Source organism: Trichechus manatus, unplaced genomic scaffold (assembly GCF_000243295.1).
Source record: "Trichechus manatus latirostris isolate Lorelei unplaced genomic scaffold, TriManLat1.0 scaffold00239, whole genome shotgun sequence".
Lineage (NCBI taxonomy): Eukaryota > Metazoa > Chordata > Mammalia > Sirenia > Trichechidae > Trichechus > Trichechus manatus.
In genome coordinates, this window is record NW_004444175.1 from 1,964,266 (window position 1) to 1,988,640 (window position 24,375).

The 24,375-nt window shown below is 36.9% G+C and overlaps 1 protein-coding gene across 1 annotated transcript in view; it reads right to left on the reverse strand.

The window, feature by feature from the left end:
• The window catches only part of INTU (inturned planar cell polarity protein), a 71,852-nt gene that overhangs the window by 37,851 nt on the left and 9,626 nt on the right, over window positions 1–24,375 (reverse strand). The window contains exons 2-5 of the mRNA XM_023743147.1: window positions 22,676–22,762; window positions 11,463–11,666; window positions 6,110–6,228; window positions 2,610–2,699 (exon numbers count right to left, since the gene is read on the reverse strand). Of these exons, the coding sequence (XP_023598915.1) occupies window positions 2,610–2,699; window positions 6,110–6,228; window positions 11,463–11,666; window positions 22,676–22,762 (500 nt within the window). The remainder of the gene's footprint in view (window positions 1–2,609; window positions 2,700–6,109; window positions 6,229–11,462; window positions 11,667–22,675; window positions 22,763–24,375) is intronic.

Genomic DNA, 24,375 nt, shown 5'->3' on the forward strand with positions numbered 1-24,375 from the left:
TTTTGTAGGTTTTGTTTTTACTGAGTCTTTATGTTTTTCCTCTTTATATTGATGAGTAGGTTTGTTAACTTTCTTTGTGGTTACCGTGAAATTTACCCTTATAAGTTTGAAGCTGTCTATTATTACTTGGTATTGCCTTGCCTTCTTCTCCATTCGAAGGTTCCATACCTACACCATTTATTCTGTCTTTTATTGTTCTGATGTTGTTGTCATTTAGAGATTAACTGCTCTGATTCCCTGTTGTATTTCTTTTGGTTTTGGATAGTCCTTGAGAGTTCATTTTCTAGATTGGTATCTGGTTGGTATGATCCTGTGTCCTAGATTTAGCCTGTGAGCTAATGTTGTTGTTTTCCAATCGAAAGTCTCCCTTTAATAATTCTTGTATGTTTGGTTTGTTGAACCCTACTTTTGTGATATATCTCTTTCTGTGTAAAATTAAAATCATCTTCAAAACAATCATTTTGATATTTTTCACTACAGCCACCTTTGGAGTTCCTGTTTGTAGTGTCAGAACATGTCCACAAATTCTTTGATATTCCTCCCATCAAAAAGTGGGGCTTAATTCCACTTCCCTAGAGTATGGGAGCCCTGGTGGCGAAGTGGTTATGAGGTAGGCTGCTAACCAAAAGGTTGGCAGTTTTAATTCACCAGCTGCTCCTTGGAAACCCTATGGGGCAGTTCTACTCTGTCGTATAGAGTAGCTATAAGTCGGAATCGACTCGACAGCAACAGGTTTGGTTTGATGTTTTCAGAGTATGGGTGGGACTTAATAACTTGCTTCGAACAAATAGTATATGGTGGAAATGACTGTGCCACTTCTAAAACTAGGTGTAAACGGTGTTAAAGTCTCCTCCTCCTCCTCTCTTTTGGATCACATGGCTCAGGGGAAGCCAGTGACAGGTTGTTGGGATACTCAGGAAGCTCTATGGAAAGGTCCACATGGCAAGGAACTGAGGCCTCTTGACAACAGCTGTGTGGTGATCCATCTTGGAAGCAGAGCTTCCAGCTCCAGTCAAGCTTTCAGATGACTGTATTCCTGGTCAACATTTTGACTGCAACCTCAAGAGAGACCCTGAGCCAGAACCATCCAGCTAAGTTGCTCCTTGATTCCTGACCCACAATAATGCCTATGAGATAATAAATGTTTACTGTTTTAAGTCCCTAAGTTCTGGAGTAATTTTTTATACAGCATTAGATAATACAGTGTTATATAATGAAAGAAATTTGGTTAACAAAGTCATTTGCAACAGAAAATAGTCGTATCTGTGTTCAGATTGAGATTTGGCTGAATAATGGATTTTTTGTCTACTGTTCTCTTCCTTGGTAAGCTTAATGCAACACAAAAAGAAAATTTATCTGAATTGGTATTCTCTAAAGTTGTGTACAGCATTTATTTGAGATTATTTAAATTACTATTTGGTAGACAGTATGCAATAGTTCTAAGGGTCAAATTTAAATAAAGGGAAAACTGCTGTTGTGTGCGATCAAGTTGATTCTGACTCACAGTGACCCTACAGAACAGAGCATAACTGCTCCATAGAGTTTCCCAAGCTGTAATCTTTATGAGAACAGATTGTCTGGTCTTTTCTCTTGCAAAGCAACTGGTGGGTTCAATCTGCCACCCTTTTGGTTAGCAGTTGAGGGCTTTAACCATTGTGCCACTAGGACTCCTTAAGGGAAAACTAAAGTGTGTTTAATAGTTTAATAAAAGTTGCTCAATTGCTTTTTATAGTAGGCAAGAGTCTAAATTACAACTTTTAAAAATCATTGAACAGGGACATAAGACTAGTGTAAAAGGAGTTAAATCCATCTCCCTGGGGCTGTTCTCTATATTCAACCTCCTTCCCCCACAACCTGGTTTTTAATGGCTTACTACATTAGGTAAGCAATATATTAGAATTCAGACAGATCCTTATTCGATTTCCAACTCTGCCTCTTGTTGATTATGTGACCTGTGGCAAGTTATTTAACACCCTCTTCATTTTACTTTCTTCATCTATAAAATGGGGCCAGTGATCACTACATAGATGGTAGGCTGATTTCAAAGATTACATGAGATTAATGAATGTACAGTACCTAAGGAAGTCAGTGGGCTCATGATCAACTCTTTATAAATGTCAATCCTGCTCTCACCTCCAACTACTGTAATAAGATATATTTCACAATACTTGCAAAAAAATTAAGAGGGAAGAGAAGTCATGTCAGAGTTAAATATTCATTATTTTCTCAAAAGTACTTAACATCAGGCAAAATACCCTTTTCTTGGACCTGAACTGTCCAAATTCTCCAATATGCAAAATCAAAACGATGATACTGCAGAAGTTGGAGCAGAGGACAAGCTCATCTCTCGGCCACCTCTGTACTGGCCAAACCTCCGAGAAAAGTGTACTGACACTTACTAACTGGTCCAGCTGGGCCCTCAAGGCATCTTTCTATACCATTCATACCAAATGAACGTGGGTGGCTATTCTACTAGTACAACAGAACTTTAAATCCTAAAACTGTTTAAGGAGTTTGCCTTTTGATGAAAATGTTATAATGTTAATGAAACAGACTTTGTCAACAGTATTTTAGAAGTGATTTTAACGTAAACAAAAATCTCAACTTACTCTTCAGCAGGAAGGCCAATTAACAACAACTTGTCAGATTCTTTCCAATAAGCCACATGAATCTGTTTCCCACTTAAAAGAAGGGAGGAACTAAGAAAAATAAAATCAAAATAAGGTTAGAATATCCTTAAGTACCAAAAGATCATAAGCAGTTATTCATAAAAGATTGCATATAGTATGATTTAAGAACTGCTTGCTTAATAAGCAAATTTCTTAGCATATACCTAGCCACTACACAGAAAAGGCAAGGGATTACATGACAAAAAAAATATATTCGAAAATATTAAACACACTCACCCACACACCCACATCTAGGTCAAACAAAAGTAAACCCATTCCAAATAAAAAAGTTAATATTCTTTTGCTAACATTAAGTGCTATATGCAATTTTTTTCGACATACAGCTCCCATCCCAGTTTTTAAACTTAACAAACCTATTCTGACTGCCTATTTAGGTACAAGATTTGCTAAAAGAAATTACAAAGAAAGGAAGATGTGGTCCCAGCTCATAAAATGATAATTCATTATGAAACAGATATATAAACAAGTAACCAAAATATATGTCCCTAGGTGGTGCAAATGGCTTATGCCACACTACTAACTAAAAGGTTGGAAGTTCAAACCTACCCAGCAATGCCAAGGAAGAAAAGCCTGGTGATCTTCTTCATTAAAGACTATAGCCAAGAAAACTCTATCGACCAGTTCTACTCTGTAACACATGGGGTCACCATGAGTCAAAATCGACTTGATGGCAATGGGTTTTAACAAAAATATAAGTCAAATTGAAGTGTTCCCAATGAAACTTTTAGGGGTGATGGATATATTCAGTATCTTGATTGTGGGGATGGTTTCAGCATACATACCTATGTCAACACTAATCAAATTATACATTTTACATATGTGCAGTTTACTGTACTTCAATTATACTTCAATGAAGTTGGAAATGTGTTCTAAAAAGAGATACAATAATGAACTACATAAACATAGAAACACAATGATTCCTTCTTGTGGTGTGGGTAGGGGGTGGGAAGAAGATCAGTTAAAAATATAGTTAGCATTTTTTTCTTTAAATGAAAATACATAAATCAGTCTTTATCTGCTGAATCCTTAGGATATAGAACACCTTCTATACTACCTTAGATAAGTGAGTGGAATTTTAAATATTAATTACTAACATATTTTTTTCAAAAAGAATACTATTTTTGCCTGAATAAAGTTTAAAAGTGTATATACTCTTAGACAAATATTAGACTCTTATAGTCACACTTTAATATCGTTATTGGAAACCCTTGTGGCCTAGTCATTAAGAGCTACAGCTGCTAACCGAAAGGTCGGTAGTTTGAATCCACCAGGCGTTCCTTGGAACCTATATAGGGCAGTCCTACTCTGTCCTATAGGGTCGCTATGAGTCGGAATCAACTCAACAGCAACAGGTTTTTTTTTATGGTTTAAAAAACGTGTATACAACTAAAGCGACACACACATTGCTAAAGAACCCCTGAAATAATTTTCATACTTATCTTGTTTCTTAAAAAAAAAATTTCTATTTATTGCTTTACACATGTAATTAATAACAAGATCTAAATATTAATAACATCTACCCTTTACCGTTAAAAAAAAAAAAAAGCAAAAAAACCCAAACTCATATGGAGAAACCTAAAACAAATTTCCTGTCTAATAAGATGGAAAAAAAGGCCTGCAACATACTTTTATGAATGAAAATTTATACACTAAACGGAGCCTCAGTTACTACTGTTTTTAAACTAATACTTTCTGTATGTCGTTACTGTGTGCCGTTGAGTCTATTCTGACTCATAGCGACCCTATAGGACAGAGTAGAACTGCCTCATAGGGTTTCTAAGGCTGTAATCTTTACGGAAGCAGACTGCCATATCTTTCTCCTCCAGAAGGGCTGGTGGGTTCGAACTGCCAACCTTTTGGCTAGCAGCCGAGTGCTTAACCATTGCACCACCAGGGCTCCTATTTTTTATATACACTATATAAAAAGTTCCAGAGTTAAATGTGACTTTTACTTAGAAAAACAAGGAAATTTTTCTTTCTGTTGTCTTGCTGTCTTGTAGATCCTCTTTTAAAATCATAGAGGTATCATTTTTACCAGAAATGGCAAAAGAAAAAAAAAGCTGAACCCTAGAAAATCCAACTTGATATTATCAGTATCATGGGGCTCTTAAAATTTGCAAAATTTGTGATTTCTACAATTGTTGAAATATTAAGGAAGGATAATGGTTTATAATCCTTAAATTTATTGTACGAAAAAGAAAAAACTCAAAAACTTTGAACTCTCCCCTCCATAAGTTAACATGGCATTTCAGAATCGGGGCTTTATAAATCAATATGGTCTGGGATAATCTGGTTCTATAAAGACTATATGATATGTTTTATTATTCAAAAAATTATTTGATTTCAATAAGGTCTGCCTATCCATCGCTGAATAAAACTATCCATTACCAAATAAAACTATCCATCACTTGAATAAAACTATCCATCACCAAATAAAACCATCCATCACTGAATAAAACTATTCACCACCGAACAAAAACTATCCATCACTGAATCCAATCCTGCACGCTGAATACCCCTCAGAAAGTGTATTGTTCTGTATTTTCCTATCACTGTTGTAAGAGCAGAACATTTTCTAACCATATAAAAAGTTCACTTTTTGAGTCATTCTTACCAAACACAAAGGTGTTTCCTAGCAACAGTTAACAATTAAGAAAAAAAAAAAAGAACACAAAAAAGCCATTGTTCTTTTTGACGATGAATGCAACACCATTCCTCTTCAATTTGTCATTCTGGGCATAGTAGACCATATGACTGTCTGATTCAAAATGGCCAGTACCAGTCCATTTCAGCTCACTAATGCCTAGGATATCAGTGTTTATGTGTTCCATTTCATTTTTGACGACTTGGAATTTTCCTAGATTCATACTTTTTACATTCCACGTTCTGATTATTAATGGATGTTTGCAGCTGTTTCTTCTCATTTTGGTCATGCCACATCGGCAAACGAAGGGCCTGAAATCTTTACTCCATCCACATCATTAAGGTCGACTAGTTTGAGGAGGCAGCTCTTCCCCAGTTGTATTTTGAGAGCCTTCCAACCTGAGAGGCTCATCTTCCAGCACTATATCAGATAATGTTCTCCTGCTATTCATAAGGTTTTCACTGGCTAATTTTTTTCAGAGGTAGACTGCCAGGTCCTTCTTCCTAGTCTATCTTAGTCTGGAAGCTCAGCTGAGACCTGTCCGCCATGGGTGGCCCTGCTGTTATTTGAATACTGGTGGCATAGCTTCCAGCATCACAGCAACACACAAGCTACCACAGTAGGACAAACTGACAGACGCGTGGGGTTAATTAATAGAAACAATTATATTTGTATAACAGACACGATTTTCCTTGTATTAGCATTTTGTTTGTCAGAACCAAAGAAAAGAACTTGAAAGGAAAAGAATTTAAGCTAATTAAAAATCAGTTATTACCTAGTAACTTGTGTCCCAGTTACATTTTCCAGCATGTCACAGAGTGTGAGAAATATCCCTCTCACACTTTTAAGTTTCTGAGATGCTTCAGACACTGGATAATGATAAAGAATTTCCTGCTGTTAAATGAAAAGAAACAGAAATCAAACCCCCAAATTTTTCAACCTTATTTTTGTCACGTGAAGTTCATACTTTGTTTTAAGAAAAGAACAAAAAATGAATCCTTTCAGCATCAGATGGAGTTTTATTCAAACACAGGATATGCCTGGAATTTTAACCCATTAACTAGCATTTAAAACATTACATCTGCAAATAAGTTAGAGATTGTCAAAACTGGTTATGATACCAAAATATATATTGAGTAAGATACTGATTAGTTGGAGTAATTAAAATGAACGTCAAACAATGTTTTAAAATTTAATCTCCTTTACAAGAATTTCTAATAGTAATATTTTATTATATTCCATTATACAGATATTCTTACCCCTTGTAGTTACATATCTACATAGACACCACATGTAACTTTTAAGAGTCTTTAATTACTTTAATACTGACTTTTGAAAGATAATCTTCAACATCTTTGGATGAAATAATTAAATCTTTATTTACACCTAAGACAAGACTGCAATTAAACTTACAAAGTGGGAATACAAAACTAAATTAAAGGAGTACAGATAAGGAAAAAAGAACTATTACATATAATTTGATCTGTCTTATTAAAGGAATTTGCATACTACAAATTAATATGAACTGCAACTTTAAAATACGTTTTATTTTAATTACAATAAATACTAGCGCTATAATTCACAAAATGCTTAATATTTTTCTATTTTCAAGAATAGCAAGCTCCCAGGAAATAGTTTTTACAAAATAAAATAACAAATTTCAAAACAGAATGTGCACTGTGCTAGAGCTTTTATAGGAAGGGATGGACTATTCTGCACCCGGCTGTTTGCTCTTACTTAAAGCAACATGTCATTTTTCGCCCAAAAGCAAATTAAAAGCAGGCAGATGGAAACCACACAGAATTCAGAGTACTGTGCAGCTGTACTGTTTAGTGACTATATCCATACATATTACTATAGTCATGATTGAAAGTCCAAGTTCCTTAAATATCATCATTTCTTAGTTTTCCTTGGTTTTCTATGACTTTAAAGATTGTTCTACACCTTACTTTGGTCTCTATATGTAAGAAATAATCACATGACATAATGTCCATGTTATGGCAACTTTTACAATAGGACAAATGTAAATAACGGTAAACTAGAGACATCTGTTTTTTACATTTAATAAGTACATTCAACAGACTCAAATTGCTGGAATACGCTGACCACATACACTCTGGCTAACAACTCAAATTTTCTTGCAATATTTCTAGAGTAAAAAAACAGTTAGCAAAATATTGTTCTATTTCTAGAAATGTAGCCAAACATCAGTTAAGATTTTCTGTTATGGCTACTAAATAAATTTAAACCTTGGCTGATAAATAATTTTAATGTATTTTGCCAAAACACGAAACACTGCTTTAAACGAACCACCATATGCTCTTTGATTACTTACCTGAAATCTCAATTACCAGCTAATGTTTCTAAATCTTGTAACTTGAAGAAGTTTTTATTAAATATGTAATTAACAGAAAAACAAAATGATCCTATGACACTTTATAGTAAAATATGTCATACCAGTAAAAAAGGTCATACAGGAAAGTCTCCGTTCCAGTTATAAAAGTCTCACTATTAAAGACCTGGCAAGCTCTCCAGTTCCTAACCAATTTAATTAGCTGTACATTTAAGTACTTGTTAGCAGCATGCATTTGCAGCAGCCTCCACTTTGTTCATTAAGAATAAAAAGCCTTTCCTAATTACAGTGTTGATACAGGGCTGGCAACAGACAGAAACCTGTTCATGTGAGAAATATCAACAAACTTCCCATGGAAAGAAAGGACAGGTTCACAAAAGATCTTAGCAATAGCCTACACCAAAATGATCTAGAAAGATTCAGGTTGTTACGATCCTAGAAAATTGTGTATTTTATTTAATAAATGCTTAAATGTCTTATTTATCTAAAAGATATAAGAGAAAAGTAATACAAGCAATAAATTAGCATTATTAACTCTAGTTAATCACTATATTTTTCAGAACACAGAAAATTACAAAAATAATCTAAGTAAATCTCTTATTTTCCATTTCAATTATTGACTAAATTTGGACATATCAAGCAGCACAAGGAAATATACCTTTTGGATAAAATATCCTTAGCACTGAGAATATAGGCTGAAAGGATTTCAAAAGCAAAGAAATATAGATTAGTTAAACACTTTTTAGATCTCACCTCTACTTTTACTGTACCCTCATGCAGTAAAACAACTAGATCTATGAACTTGTTGAGCTGTTAGACATGCAAGAAGTAGAGGTTTCCAAGGATATCCTCCTCAGACCCTTCCACTCCCCTTCTTTGGCCCTACCAACTGCCAAAGCAAGCTGAGGCAGCAGCTGGGAGTGGTGAGTGGTGAGGACAGAGGCAGGGCTGTCTTGAAGGCTCATGCCTAAAACAGCTCCAAATAGGCTAGTGGCAAGGTAGGTGAGCTGAGCTTAGGATGATTGTGTTAAACCCAGACCCTTGAGTAAGGCTTAACTGCCCTACGTCAGTGAAGGAAGCAGAAGAAGCAAATTTTCTTGGGAGGAAGGTATTCTTACTTTAGAACCACAGCTTTCCCAAAGATAAAATCAAACATTAAGTTCACAAAGATCTCCAAGCACATAGGAAAGAAAGCCACCTCAAGTGAGAGTACCCTCAGGATAAGAGACAGCAGAATGAGAAGATAGAGAATAGAGAAGAGCTCTGTATGAAAGTTCAGAGAAATAAACAGCAGAATCACAAAGATGAGCAAGCAACAAGAGACTACCAGGAATATTACGGCAGACTGGAAATGCAGATTAGTTAAAAACTTTTCAGGAACTTCTGGAAATGAAAAATGTACATTGTTTAAATAGAAAATACAATGGAGAGAATAAATGAAAGTTTAGACATAGCAGAAGAAACAAACTAAACAAAGAGGAGACAGATTCCTTACAAAGGAATGACAGACTGTAGTAGACTTCTTAACAGCAACAATGGAAGTCAGAAGACAATGGAATGCTACCGTAAAACAGATTAGAGAAAATATCTCCCCAGCTGCACTGAAGGCATTGATGAAAAACAAGGCTCTAGGAATTGACGGAATACCAGTTGAGATGTTTCAATAAATGGATGCAGCGCTAGAGGCATTCACTCGCCTATACCAAGAAATTTGGAAGGCAGCTACCTGGCCAACCGACTGGAAGAGATCCATATTTGTATCCATTCCAAACAAAGGTGATCCAACAGAATGCGGAAATTATCGAACACTATCATTCATATCACCACAAGTAAAATTTTGCTGAAGATCATTCAAAAGCAGTTATAGCAGTACATTGAAAGGGAACTGCCAGAAATTCAAGCTGGATTCAGAAGAGGACGTGGAACCAGGAATATCACTGCTGATATCAGATGGATCTTGGCTGAAAGCAGAGAATATCAGAAAGATGTTTACTTGTGTTTTATTGACTATGCAAAGGCATTCAACTATGTGGATCATAACAAATTATGGATAACATTGTGAAGAAAGGAATTCCAGAACACTTAATTGTGCTCATGAGGAACCTGTACATAGACCAAGAGGCAATTGTTCAAATAGAACAAGGGGATACTGCATGGTTTAAAGTCAAGAAAGGTGTTTCAGGGTTGTATCCTTTCACCATACTTATTTGATCTGTATGCTGAGCAAATAATCCGAGAAACTGGACTATATGAAGAAGAACATGGCATCAGGATTGGAGGAAGACTCATTAACAACCGGTAATATGCAGGTGGCACAGCCTTGTTTGCTGAAAGTGAAGAGGACTTGAAGCATTTACTGATGAAGATCAAAGACCATAGCCTTCAGTACGGATTACACCTCAACATAAAGAAAACAAAAATCCTCACAACTGGACCTATAAGCAACATCATGATAAATGAAGAAAATACTGAAGTTGTCAAGGATTTCATTTTACTTGGATCCACAATCAATGCCCATGGAAGCAGCAGTCAAGAAATCAAATAATGCATTGCACTGGGCATATCTACTGCAAAAGATCTCTTTACAGTGTTAAAAAGCAAAGATGTCGCTTTAAGGACTAAGCTGCACCTGACCCAAGCCATGGTGTTTTCAATCACCTCATATGCATGCAAAAGCTGAACAATGAATAAGGAAGGCCAAAGAAGAACAGCTAACTTTGAAATATGGTTTTGGTGAAGAATATTGAATATACCATGGACTACCAGAAGAACGGACAAATCTGTCTTGGAAGAAGTACAGCCAGAATGCTCATTAGAAGCAAGGATGGCAAGACTTTGTCTCACATACTCTGGACATACTATCAGGAGGGACCAGTTCCTGGAGAAGGACATGATGCTTTATAAAGTAGAGGGCCACTGAAAAAGAGGAAGACCCTCAGTGAGATGGACTGACACAGTGGCTGCAACAATGGGCTCAAGCATAACAATTGTGAGATGGTGTTTTGTTGTACACAGGGTCACCATGAGTTGGAACCAACTCGATGGCACTTAACAATAACAACAATACCTAATACAACATGATGAACAAAACAGGTGTTTAATAAACAATGAGAAATGAATGAATGAAAAAAGAATATTTAAAACATGAAAACTATTTATAAATTATAGAAGAAAAGTTAATGCTACATCCACTTGCATTAAAAGCTAGCAGGGAGGAGTGACTGCGTAAGAGTGTGAAGGAACTTTTTGGGGTGATGGAAGTATTCTATATCATGATTGTGAGGCTGGTTACACAACTGTATATATTTGTCAAAACTCATCAAATTGTACACTTAAAATTGTTGGATTTTGTCATATATAAAAAATACCTCAATAAAGCTAACAACAAAGAAGAAAACTAATAGGCTCTTCTTTTGGAGTACATAATACAAAATATTAAAAAAAAAAAAACCCAAAGCTTTAATTGAAAATACAGATATAATTAAATCAATAGTGAACTATAAAAAGTGTCCCTGTAACTTAGAAGATACTACAATAACTTCGCTTTTCTCCTTTTCTTACTGCTTAAAATAACTGAATAATTAATTCTCATATTTATATTATGAAAGTCATATCTGTAACAGTGTATAAAATACACTACACGAGCAATTTTAAAGAATAACAAAGTCAATCCACTTTTGTTTCTTCCTTAAATCAAAAGTGCTTACAATAGTAGCACGTGGAAGCCCATAAAAGGTCCTTGCCTTTTCTTTTGTACTTTTGAGAAGACACTCACCTCTTCCTTTGATGATTCCAAGTCGAGCTGTAGTGAGAGGTACATAATGATATGAGGAGTGTTTAGAATATTCTGCTGGCTATCTTCAACCTCTTCTCCCCACAGAAGTTTCACTAAATCGCTTGTATTCATCTGCGCCTTTTTCTGTTTTGGTTGAGTTGTTTCCTGTTTCACAGCATATGCATTTTCAAATGTCAGTTTCACCTTTAAAAATTAAGACAATGTGTTGATATTTCAATCAGGAAAAATCAGCTGTGATTTTCACAAAGAAGGATCTGTATATGCATATATACTTAGGTATGCACTTGTAAAAACCCAATGCTGTTGAGTCGATTCTGACTCACAACTCTGTAAGACAGAGTAGAACTGCCCCACAGACTTTCCAAGGCTGTAATCGTTACAAATGCAGATTGCCACATCTTTCTCCCTCGGAGAGGCTGGTGGGTTTGAATCACTGACTTTTTGGTTAGCAGCCAAGTGCTTTAACCACTGTGCCACAAGGGATCCTTTGCGTATGCACAGTATTTATAAATCATCACAGAGTGTGGGGTCCTTGATGGTAGGGACTGTGTCATATTTATATTCCTGTCTCCAGCTCCTAGCAGATATTATTGCAAATATTTATTAAGAATATAATGCTCTGCATAAAACATTCATTTATTTAAACTTAATCACTGTATCTAAGTTGTTTTTTAATCTAAGAAAGTTTTTTAAAAAAAATTAACTTTATACATCTGTATCAAAAACGTTTAAGAAAAAAAGCACATCATAAAAAAACACCCATAATTCCACCAGCCCAACCAACTGCTATGTATTTTTTACTGTAAAATAAGTATATTTTTTAAACTTTTTAAAAATTTTGTTGTTTTTGTTGAGAATATACCCAGGAAAACATACACCAAGTCAACAGTTTCTACACGTACAATTCATTGACATTGATTACATTCTTCAAGTTGTGCAACTGTTCTCACCCTCCTTTTCTGAATTTTTCTTCCCCCATTAACATAAACTCACTGCCCTCACTAAGGTTCCTGTCTAATCTTTCGAGTTTCTGTTCTCACTTTGATCCCATATAGACAGTTCTTAAAAGAGCATAGTGCTCAAGGCAGACATTTTTTTACTAGTTAAGTTAAACCATTGTTCGGTTTTAAGAAGACTTCAGGGGATATTTTTGGTTTAAGGTTTAAAGAGTATCTCACAGCAATAGTTTCAGGGGTTCATCCAGCCTCCATGGCTCCAGAAAGTCTGGAGTCCATGAGAATATGAAATTCTGTTTTCTATTTTCCCCCTTTTGATCAGCATTCTTCTATAGAATCTTTGATCAAAGTGTTCAATAATGGTAGCTGAGCACCATCCAGTTCTTCTGGTCTCATGGCAAAGGAGGCAGTTGTTCATGGAGTCAGTCAGTCATGCATTCCATACCCTCTTCCTGTTCCTGACTCTCCTTCTTCCTCTATTGCTCCAGGTGAATAGAGACCAATTGTACCCTGGATGGCTGCTGGCAAACTTTTTCTTTTTAAAATCATTGTACTTTAGATGAAGGTTTACAGAACAAACTAGCTTCTCATTAAACAGTCAGTACACATATTGTTTTATGACATTGGTTAACAACCCCACAACATGTTGATGCTCTCCCTTTTCGTCCTTGGGTTCCCTATTACCAGCTTTCCTGTCCCCTCCTGCCTTCTAGTCCTTGCCCCTGGGCTGGTGTGCCCCTTTAGTCTCGTTTTGTTTTATGGGCCTGTCTAACCTCGGGAGTAACTTCATTACTCAGCTAAAAGAGTGTCTGGGGGCCATTCTCTTGGGGTTTCTCTAGTCTCTGTCAGGCCAGGTCTTTTTTTGTGAGTTAGAATTTTGTTCTACATTTTTCTCCAGCTGTGTCTGGGACCCTCTATTGTGATCCCTGTCAGAGCAGTCAGTGGTGGTAGCTGGGCACCATCTAGTTGTGCTGCACTCAGTCTGGTGGAGGCTGTGGTAGTTGTGGTCCATTAGTCCTTTGGACTAAACTTTCCCTTGTATCTTTAGTTTTCTTCATTCTCCCTTGCTCCTGAAGGGGAGAGACCAGTGGAGTATCTTAGATGACCACTCACAGGCTTTTAAGACCCCAGACGCTACTCACCAAGGTAGAATGTAGAGCATTTTCTTTAGAAACTAAGTTATGCCAGTTGAGCTAGATGTTCTCCGAGACTATGGTTCCCACAGCCCTCTGCCCAGCAATTTGGACCCTCAGGAAGTTTGGATGCGTCTATGGAGCTTCCATAACCTTGTCTTGTACAAGTTGTGCTTGCTTCCCCAGTATTGTATACGGTCTTACCCTTTATCAAAGTTACCATTTATCTACTGTCTATTTATTGTTTTTCATCCCCACCCCTTGCTGGCACGCTTTAAAGACCCCAGGCACTACACGACGAACTAGGAGGTAGAACAGAAGCACTAAACAAGTTATTAGGACAATTAGCTGGGATGTCCCATGAAACCATGACCCTAAACCTCCAAACCAAGGAACCAAATTCCGTGAGGTTTTTGGTTGCACGTAAACAGCTTCAACTGCTACTCTTTTTTTTTCTTGTCATTGTTGTAAAAATACCTATCACACAACTTTTACCTTTTCAACTTTTTACAGGTGTACAACTTACTGACAGTAATTACAATAATCGGCTGTTCAACCCTACCCTTATTCAATGTATAAAATAAATGTTTCTGAATGATCAAAACTTTCCAAAAGGAAAAAGAAAAATCTAAATAGTCCTTTCTGTTGGCAAGGAATGACGTTTATGGTGGCACTCAATTTTGCTTACGTGTAGCAGAGTGTGGCATTAGTTGGAATTGATCTGACGGCAACTGGCTTAGTTTGGTTTAAGTGATCACTGTGTACCTGAAGTGAATTAAGTTAAATAAACAACTTTTCTAAAATAAGTCTCAGGTTTTATTTTATAAACAAGTAGAAAGGAGAAGAGATATGGGTTTCAAACTCATCAGTATGTTTATCTATTCACAATGAAGATGAAGTAGGTCAAGACTAGCAGTAATCTGTATAAAAAAAAATAACAGTAAATTAATTTATAGAGCATAGGAGTGAAGAAGCTCCTCACGAAATTTTCTGATCTGGAGTATTCTGAAAATCTTAAGTCTGTACTCTTTTGGCCTACTCTGGGTTCTGATGATCATCTTTCTTTATAAAACATTTAAAATAATTTCAAATATATATACAAATTATACAAAATTCTTGGAACAGGGATCTGAGGAACTCAACGGCTTGGTGGCCGGGGGTTCTTTTATCTGGGAGCCTTTAATGGTGTTACCTGTAAATGTGCGAAATCATTAGAATTTGGGGAAATCCTGGTTACAGATTTTGTGACACAATACAAGCAAAAAACCAAACCAGTGGCCATCCAGTGGTGTTTGAGTCATGGCGACCCCATGTGTATCACAGTAGAACTGTGCTCCAGAGGGTTTTCAATGGCTGTGACCTTCGGAAGCAGATTGCTAGACCCTTCTTCAGGGGTGCCTCTGGGTGGATTTGAACCACCAACTTTTTGGTTAATAGCTGAGTGCTAAGTGTTTGCACCACCCAGGGACTCTTGTGATGGGATAGGTAGGAGCTTTTAAGATTGTCCCCTGACGTTGGGCTTTAGAGAAGAGCTAGGTATACAAGTCAAGTGGAAGGAGAGAAATCCGATCTGAGGAAGCACAAGATGTGTCCTCTGGAGTGTCTGTGAGAGCTGTGCATATAGTCAGTGGTGAACAGGGAGAAGATGGATGCTCAGACAAAGTGTCTCAGAACAGGGAGAGCATCTTTTCTATCTGAGATTCTTATGGTGGAGAGGTCAAAAGATAGGGTGTGACTAACCAAAAAATGACAAAAGGGAAATGAGTTGTTAGGCTTAAAAATAAAAATTCACTGATTTTACTTTATGTAGCAACAACAATCTAAAATTTAAGACTGGTTTGCTAAGCTTTGAGAAAAACGACATACTTGAAAACTAACTTTAATGTTGTACTTGGCAAATGACCGCGCTTCTTTTCTGTGGTACAAGGACCTTTTCCCCATCATCATGACAAAAACCCAAACAAAAACACAATCCACAGAACCATCCATTAAAATTCTCCAAGGAGCTATTTTAGCCACCATTCTTCTCACTGAGGTAAAGTTAGCTCCATCATGCAAATATAATTACACTTTAGCAAGGCATTTTGAAAAGCTTTCATGTTAAATAGTGATAAATGTCAGGAAATCTGTTTGCCTTGATAAAAAGATAAAGGATGAGTTATATGACCCAACTAGGAGCTAACTGCTATTTTTAAAAAAGGATTGATATACATAAATATTAAGGATATTATGTGTTTTATAAGAAATATTTTTTATAAGAAACACATGAGAATTTATATGAAATTTCTTATAAAAAAATTTTTCCTGTTGTTTCTCCACAGACTCTTCAGTGACGAGTTTCATCACTGCTGCTTTCTACAAAGACTAATCTTAACTTCATTGTAAGGCTTAAAACAGACTCATTCCCATGGCCCATTACTTTAGTAACTCTGAAAACTCTCACTGCATCACCATTCCAAACTCCTGAGCTCATTTATAGACCCTACATTCCCATTCTGCAAACCTCCAGCTTTAGCACAACACAACTATACCTTTTTTCACTCAGGCACTCCTACTGTTAATGCTACTTGAGAGGAAAAAGAAAAAAAAAACAAACAAAAAACACAGCCACATAAAATAGTGCCAGTGCAAATTCGTTCTCTCTAATCTGAGCTGGGCCCTCAGGACAATCCTACAGGTCTCTCATCTCCACAATAGTTATTTCAAACTTCTACCAATCTCCTAACTTCCTAAACCACTTCTCCACCCCAGCACACAATAGACTCCTTGCCTCCCACATCATGAAGGAAACAGCAGAACTTCAGGAGTAAAATCCCTCATCTTCTATGTCCCCCCAAACGTTTTCTTATTTGTGCAATGTGCCCATCCTGTCCTCCTTCCCTCCTAGTTCAGGTCCAAGGATCTGATCTACAAATCATCACTTCTGAAGTCTTGTGCTTCCATTAGTCCCTCTCTCTACGTCTGTCTTCAACCCATCCCATTTTATAAGCAATGTCTCCTCAGTCTCTAACATTAAAACAAAGAAACAAACAAATCCTCTCTGGATCCTTTAGCTATCATATTTTTCACAGAAGGGACCTGAGGAAAATCTGAAGCAGTCACAGAGGATGGCCAGTCTCTCCACTTCTGCCTCACAGTCTGCACCACCTTTCTCTCACAACATCCAGGCTACTCTCTGCACGTCCAGGCTTTTCTCCTTTGCTTACCAACTGGTGGACACTTTCGATACTCTCTGGTCACAATTCTGAAGGAATCAAATCTGACTGACTCAGCAAATTATCAAAGGTTCTCTCCTCAATCCTCTTCTCAGGCAATCTCACCAAGTTACTCAAGATAAAACCTGGAACACATCTTGTACTTCTCTTCTCTTGCAGGAAGTACTGTCTCCTTTGCTTCCTGTATGTCTTAAGTCTAATTCACTCATTCTTCTTCATCCCTATGGCCAGTGTCTTTGCTTAGGCCATTATCACCTCTCTTCTGGACTAGCGTGAAGCTGACCACCTAGGTTCCCGACTTCCACTCTTACACACCACCACCCTATCCAGAGTGATATATTCCTAAAATGCAAACCTGATTGTATCAGTCCTCCATTTTTTTTATTGCTGAAAATATACACAGCAAAACATACACCAATTCAACAATTTCTCCATGTACAATACAGTGACATTGATTACATTCTTCAAATTGTGCAGCCATTCTCACCTTCCTTTTCTGATTTGTTCCTCCCCTATTGACGTAAACTCACTTCTTTCTAAGCTTCCTATCTAACCTATCAAGTTAACAATTTAATCCCATATAGTAAGTTCTTTAAAAGAGCTCCAGGCTCATGGCAGCCATTCTTTACTAGTTAAGCTAGCATTAGTCCTCCATTTTAAAATATTGATATAGATGATTATTTCTGGGTTCTGAGAATAGAGAAGATTTAAAAATTAAAAACATTTTTTTGCTAGTCTGTTTCCTAGTTTTCCTACAGTACATATACATATCACTTTTATGTAACAAGGAACTAATAAGAGGTAAAACGTTCTACTTAAGTATTATCTCCTTTAAGAAGCCTTGGCCCTCTCCCTCAGGCCTGAGTCTTAAGAACCTGAGAGGTTAAGAGTTAACTTCACCAGCTTTGGAGGCTGACCTCCTAGAAAAGGAGTTGGTTTCCTGCAAAGCTCTAGGAGAACCAGCTATGACCCAGTGCTTAGTGGAATAAATCCTAGTCAACTGCAAAGTTGGGAACCAAGCTCTTTGATCAAGCGCGGGGAGGGCATGGTATATAGTATATACACAATTATGTGCTTGTATAATAAACGGATGGCCGGGGTGGAGCAAACAGTTAAGTGCTCAGCTCTAGCTGAAAGGCTGGTGGCTAGAACCCACCCAGAGATGCCTTGGAAGACAAGCCTTGAGATCTGCTTCTGAAAGGTCACAACCTTGAAAACCTTATGGAGCACTTCTACTCTGCACACACGGGGTTGCCATGAGTTGGAATCGACTCACTGGCAACTAACAACAACAATAACCACACCACAAAGCTGCAGCTAGAGATCAAAGCCACAAAAGTCAACAATTAGAAGGGTACTCACACCTTCGTTCTTGTCACTTAAATTTCTACCCACCCTTAAAAAAAAAACAAAAAAGTTTTTATTTAAAAAACTTCAAAGCTACAGAAAAGTTGCAAGAAGAGTTCAATGAACACCCATCTCTCACCCAGATTCATCAATTAACATTTTGTCACATTTGCTTTTTCCCTCTCCTTGCCCCTTTCCGTCTTCTTAAGCAAGCTAAACAAACAAAAACATAAAAAAATTAGAGACCTATTGATGGTTACGAGGGTGGGGAGGGAGGGAGAAGGGTACTCATTAAGTAGAAAGTAGACAAGAATTATCTTAGGTGAAGGGAAGGACAGCACGCACTACAGGGGAGGTCAGCACAACTGGACTAAACCAAAGTTAAGAAGTTTCCTGAATACAACCAAACACTTCGAGGGACAGAGTAGCAGGAGCACGGTTCTGGGGACCATGGTTTCAGGGGACATCTAGGTCAACAGGCATAACAAAGTTTATTAAGAAAATGTGTGTATCTCATTTTGGTGAGTGGCATCTGGGGTCTTAAAAGCTAGTGAGCAGCCATCTAAGATGCATCAATTGGTCCCAACCCATCTGGAGTAAAGGAGAATGAAGGAAACCATGGACACAAGGAAAGTATTAGCCCAAGAGACAGAAAGGGCCACATAAACCAGAGACTTCATCAGCCTGAGACCAGAACTAGATGGTGCCCGGCTACCACAATGACCGCCCTGACAGGGAACAAAATAGAAAGTCCCTGATGGAGCAGGAGAAAAGTGGGGTGCAGAACTCAAATTCTAATAAAAAGACCAGACTTAATGGTTTGATTGAGACTGGAGGGACCCTGGAAGACATGGTTGCCGCACTCTCTGTTAGCCCAAAACTAAAACCATTCTCCAGGCCAACGCTTCAGACAAAGATTAGACCAGACTATGGACATAAAATGATACTCATGAAGAGTGTGCTTCTTAGCTCAAGTAGATACATGAGACTAAATGGGCACCTTTTGTCCAGAGGCAAGATGAGAAGGCAGAGAGGGTCAGGAGGCGGTTGAATAGACACAGGAAATCCGAGGTGGAAAGGAGGAGTGTGCTGTCACAGTATAGGGAGAGTAACCAGGGTCACAAAACAATGTATCTATAAATTTTTGTATGAGAGACTAACTTGAATTGTAAACTTTCACTTAAAGCACAACAATGAAAAAAAAAATTAGAGACCCTATATGAGATTTATTTAAAACAAATTTGGCTGAACCACTTGAGGGTTATTTGTAGACATTTTGATACCTCATCCCTAAATTCTTCAGCGTGTATTTCCTAAGAACAAAGGCATCCTCCTACACAACTGCAATATAATTATTGCACTTAGGAATTTTAACATTAAATGCAATATTATTATCTAATAAAGTACACATCCAAATTTCCCCAACTGTCCAATATAGCTGTTCCCCGCTGTGATCTAGGGTACATCAAGGATTATCTACTGCATTTAGTTGTATGCCAGTTCAGTCCGCCTTAGTCTAGAACAGTTCTGCAGCCTTTTGTGACTTTCATGATATTGACACAGACTCAAGGACAACTGTTCTGCAGAATGTTAAAACTTCATTTTAAAAGAAACGAGTTGGACTTCTTGTATCTCACTCTGAATTGCATTCTAGTATACTAGATCTGTTTTTAACATAAATTATTTAAAAAGTAAACACAGAATTACAGCATTGGAATTGGGCTCAGAGATTACCCTCTCAAATCTCCTCTGGTTATAGATGAGCGAACTGAAACCGAGAAGAGTTTGGAAACTTACAGGTTTAAAATGGGATCTGACCTCCTTCTCTTTCCTGACCTTTCTACCACATTACACATTACACGATCCCCTAGGTCATCTTCTGTTAGATGACAAGAAGCTTTCAGGCCATTTTTATACTCTGAATATAAGTTTAAAATGTTACGGTTAGACATTTACAAATTTAAATGTTAAAAAGTCTCTTTTGGCATATTTTATAAAACAGCATCCTTCTCGTATTGCTTGAATAACTTTTGCAAATGCCACAGATATGAACAGCTTTTTCTGGGGCAGGTGCACCCCCGTTAGTTCTGGCCCAGCAAGAACAAGGACATGCAGACACAAAGATCTACACAGTGTGTGAAAGGGAAGGATCATATTCTGGAGGCAGTCTGAGTTTTAGTTCTTTGATTTTATTAATTCTGCAACCTTGGAACAAATCATTAAATCTCTCTTAGACTATTTTCCTTCATGTATACGACAGGAATAATGATTAGCAAAATCTTACAGCTTGTTTTCAAGATTAATGGAATTATTAAATGCTACTCCTCCTCGCTGAACCTCACTGCTCCATTCCTAGTTTACTCAGCCTCAGGAAAATGGCTGGTAGTGAAAAGCTTATAGTTTCCTCCCCCTTCCAGCACTCGCGGTGGAAGAAACATGAAGTTTATTAATTAAATGCAGTTTCTACTTAAAGGAACTTTAACTATTTATTAAATCTTTACTAAATGCTGGTGCTTGCTTTTGAGTATAGCACAGGTACGATACCAATTCTGCTAGTGAAACACACACAGGATACATATTTACACTCGGGGGGGGGGGAAACTAGAATGAAATATTCCAAAATGTTAACAGTACATATCTCCATCTGGTGGGATTCTAACAGATTTGGTCCCTTACTCTTCTGTAATTTTCCAAAATTTGTACAAGAGGCATGTATTACTTTCACAATAAGAAAAGTTATACTTTTATTTCTTTTATAATAAAGATTTTAATTATATCTTATAAAAGGATTACATTCTAAAATTGTGTATAATTTCAAAATCCCCTTGACATTACATTAGAAAGTCAAGGCCTCACTGGAGGCCAACATACTCTCTCAATCCAGGAAATCCAACTGCTGTTTCTTCATTTTGGCACAAGGTATAATAAGCATTGGCATTTAAGAATCATGTTGCATAAAAAAATAACTGTCTTTAAATTCAGAACCACACTTACTGCAAGATGCTCATGCTGTAAGGGCCTAACTGGGCAAACAGCAGACACACGACTCCTATTTCACACTCAAGGAGGACAAGTGAATGGTGGGTGGAATTGTTCTGCAATATTTAAATCATTATTTTCTCTTCTTTTTACTGCCAAGTGTGCAGAGCTGAATTTTGAAATGTTAATAATACTTAAGTATAAAGTGACTCCAGTATAAACATAATTTTTCTTTTCTTGACAATAGAAGAGATGTGGTTAAACTCTAGCAGTACTGGCAGTAGACCTGCAACTGACATAGGCAAGAAAGGGAGAGCCTCGCTCAGGGCTGATGCGCAGCCAGTTTACATGGGTGAAGCTGCTTCAGTTGTTAAAATACTGCACTTTTCATTACTAATAGGTTAGTAGCTGCTGTCTCAGCGCCCTGAGGTACTCTAGTACCTTGACTTGTGCTAGGACCTCCCCATATCTAGCAACAAAAGGGGATAACTGTACACCCTGCTCGAGCACTATGATTGGTGTCCAACTGATTATTAAATATTTCTAACACTACCCTGTCTCCATTTCCATCTCTGTTTTCATTCCTAGGCATGTGCTGGTCACTGGCTACCATAATTATTCCAGCACCTTCATTCTGTATTTCCAAAGAAAGGTAAATTTACATTTACATATATATTTTTTCTTTTTTAAGGAAGGAAGTGAACATCAGAAGGGTAATCTTATTTCTTAGAAGGCAAGAAGTTTATCATGGGTCCTATTATTCCGGTAACTCAAATCACATGCAGATAAGATTTATCAGGGATTCTGTTTTTCTTCCTGAAATCAGTCCAAAAACTGCCTCATCTTCTCATTGCCTGACTGAGCCTCTCACCTATCTAAAGCATAACATCCTCCCTACTCCCCAAAGGAGAGAAAGCTAATTCTTGATCTAACAAGAGCACAGCATTCATAAATAGAAGGTATAGCACTTTCAAAATGCATCCAATGACCTAAAAATGTTATCTATGATATAACACATCAATGCTTAGAGTATCAAAATAACTTGAAAGAGATTTATTTTTACCTACAAGGAATGAAAAATAGTTCATTAAGTGGCTAGACAAAAGCTCATGTGTAAGGATAAACTTGATAACAGAATATCAAGAAAACAGTATAATTAGTTTTTAAAATAAATAAAACCACATTTAAAAAAATAGGGATTTTAATAAGTCAGAGAATAGAAAATTGTATGACTATTCGAACTGACTTTTCTAGGAACTGGATTTTCATCAACACATATGGTAGTTATAATGGCAAGTTAGTAATTATGTATGTTTTTACTACTGTTGTGGTTTCTGCTTTTCTTAGGATGAGTTTTGTTTGCAGATATTTCTCTTTTTAGAACAGTCTCTGAAAGGGTAAAATGTTAGCAAGAGCTAAAATTTTTTAAATATCCAAGTGCAAAAGTAAGTGTAACTCATCCAATATACCTTGTAATTTTAAGAATCCTAAAAAAAATTAAAGTACAAGATGCATTTACTTTATGTAATTCGTCATAAAATAGAGACAAAGAATGTCCATACCTGCATAGGTCCTGGAATACAAGACAGAACTCTGTCTATGTTCTCAGTGGTCACATCAACATCATTCACGGCAACAAGGACATCACCTTAAACCAGAGAAACAATAAAAGATAGTTGTGAGAATATCCAAAGGCTAGAGATCTAGTACTGGAACATTAGAAAGCATCTGTTCTGATGTGATCCCTTCAAAGCACAATGGAAAACGTGGTACAGACATTCAGGGACTTGTCCAAAGCTACACAGCTTATTAGTGGCAGAGTTAGGTTCCCAATCCCACTCTTCTCCTAAACTATGATGGATAACTAAATACAATCTATGAATATTTAAAGAGATGAATATTCTCATTCTTGATACAACTGAGAGAATTATGTAAACCCAAAGGACAAATGGAAAATTTGTAGCATAAACCAAGTATTGCACTTAACAAAATTGAATCTAACCACTTAGACCCACAATTAAAAAAATTCAGAAGTAAAAGCTGAAACTGTAATTAAATCCATGTGGTACATCATAACTCAATATGCTGCGGTATACACTGTTATTACTGATCTGTGTCTACACACAGCTATTTGTTTCAAATCCCCAATCATATAAAAGTCCACAGCATGTTTTGTGAAAATCTACTTTTTCATGGTGTTTCGTTTATCAAATTTGGTGGCTTTAATAAAATAAAGATCAGTGCTAAAATGGAAATTTACTTTCACAGTGTAATGTTAAAACACCACTGAGCTATAGTAGTAGAACTATACACATATTAAAGTTGTTTTCTTCTCGTTATTTCTAAATATATCATTAGGAAATTGGTCAAATAATTCATATTCATTATTCACACAACAAATATTTACTGAGCACCTACTGTGTGCCAGGCACAGGACTAGGCATTGCAGATACAGAATTGAACAAAACAGACAAACATCTCTACCCTTATGAAGTTTAATATTCTCTGGGAGCGGGGCAGATGAAAAACACACATATACGTAAAATGGTGTTGGGAGACAATTTTCCATGGGTCTCTCGTGTTTCTGCACATCTTGCAATCCAAGGTACTGAGAATCTTTGTCCTGGATTATCTTTTCAGAGAGCGGGAATGGCAAGTGAAGGAGGATGACTCCAAGATTTTTGCCCCAAACAACTGGCTTTGCTAGGAACTGAGATGGGGAAGACAGAGGGAGAAGCTCAGGGATTCAGTTATGGATACGTTTAGTTTGAGCTGCTGATTAGATGTGTAAGTGGAGCTGTTGAAGTCAGACTGGAAACATAAATTTGGGAGTCATCAATACATAGATGATATTTAGAGCCATAAGACTGGATGTCTCATGTTCTTCCCTTAAAGAAGGCAATTCAGACAAGCTTACCATACATTTTAATACTCTACACCCTGTATCAAAACAAATCTGAGATAGAAATTACACAAGTAACTTTAACCTCTGACAACACAGAATATAACACACTAACCCATCGCCAGTGTCATGGATTGAATTGCGTCCCCAACAAATATCTGTCAGCTTGGCTGGATCATGATTCCCAGTATTGTATAATTGTGTACCATTTTGTAATCTGATGTGATTTCCTTATGTGTTGTAAATTCAATCACTATGATCTAACAAGATGGATTAGCGGCAGTTATACTGATGAGGTATACAAGATTGGATAGTGTCTTAAGCCAATCTCTTTTCAGATATAAAACCTCATACCACCAA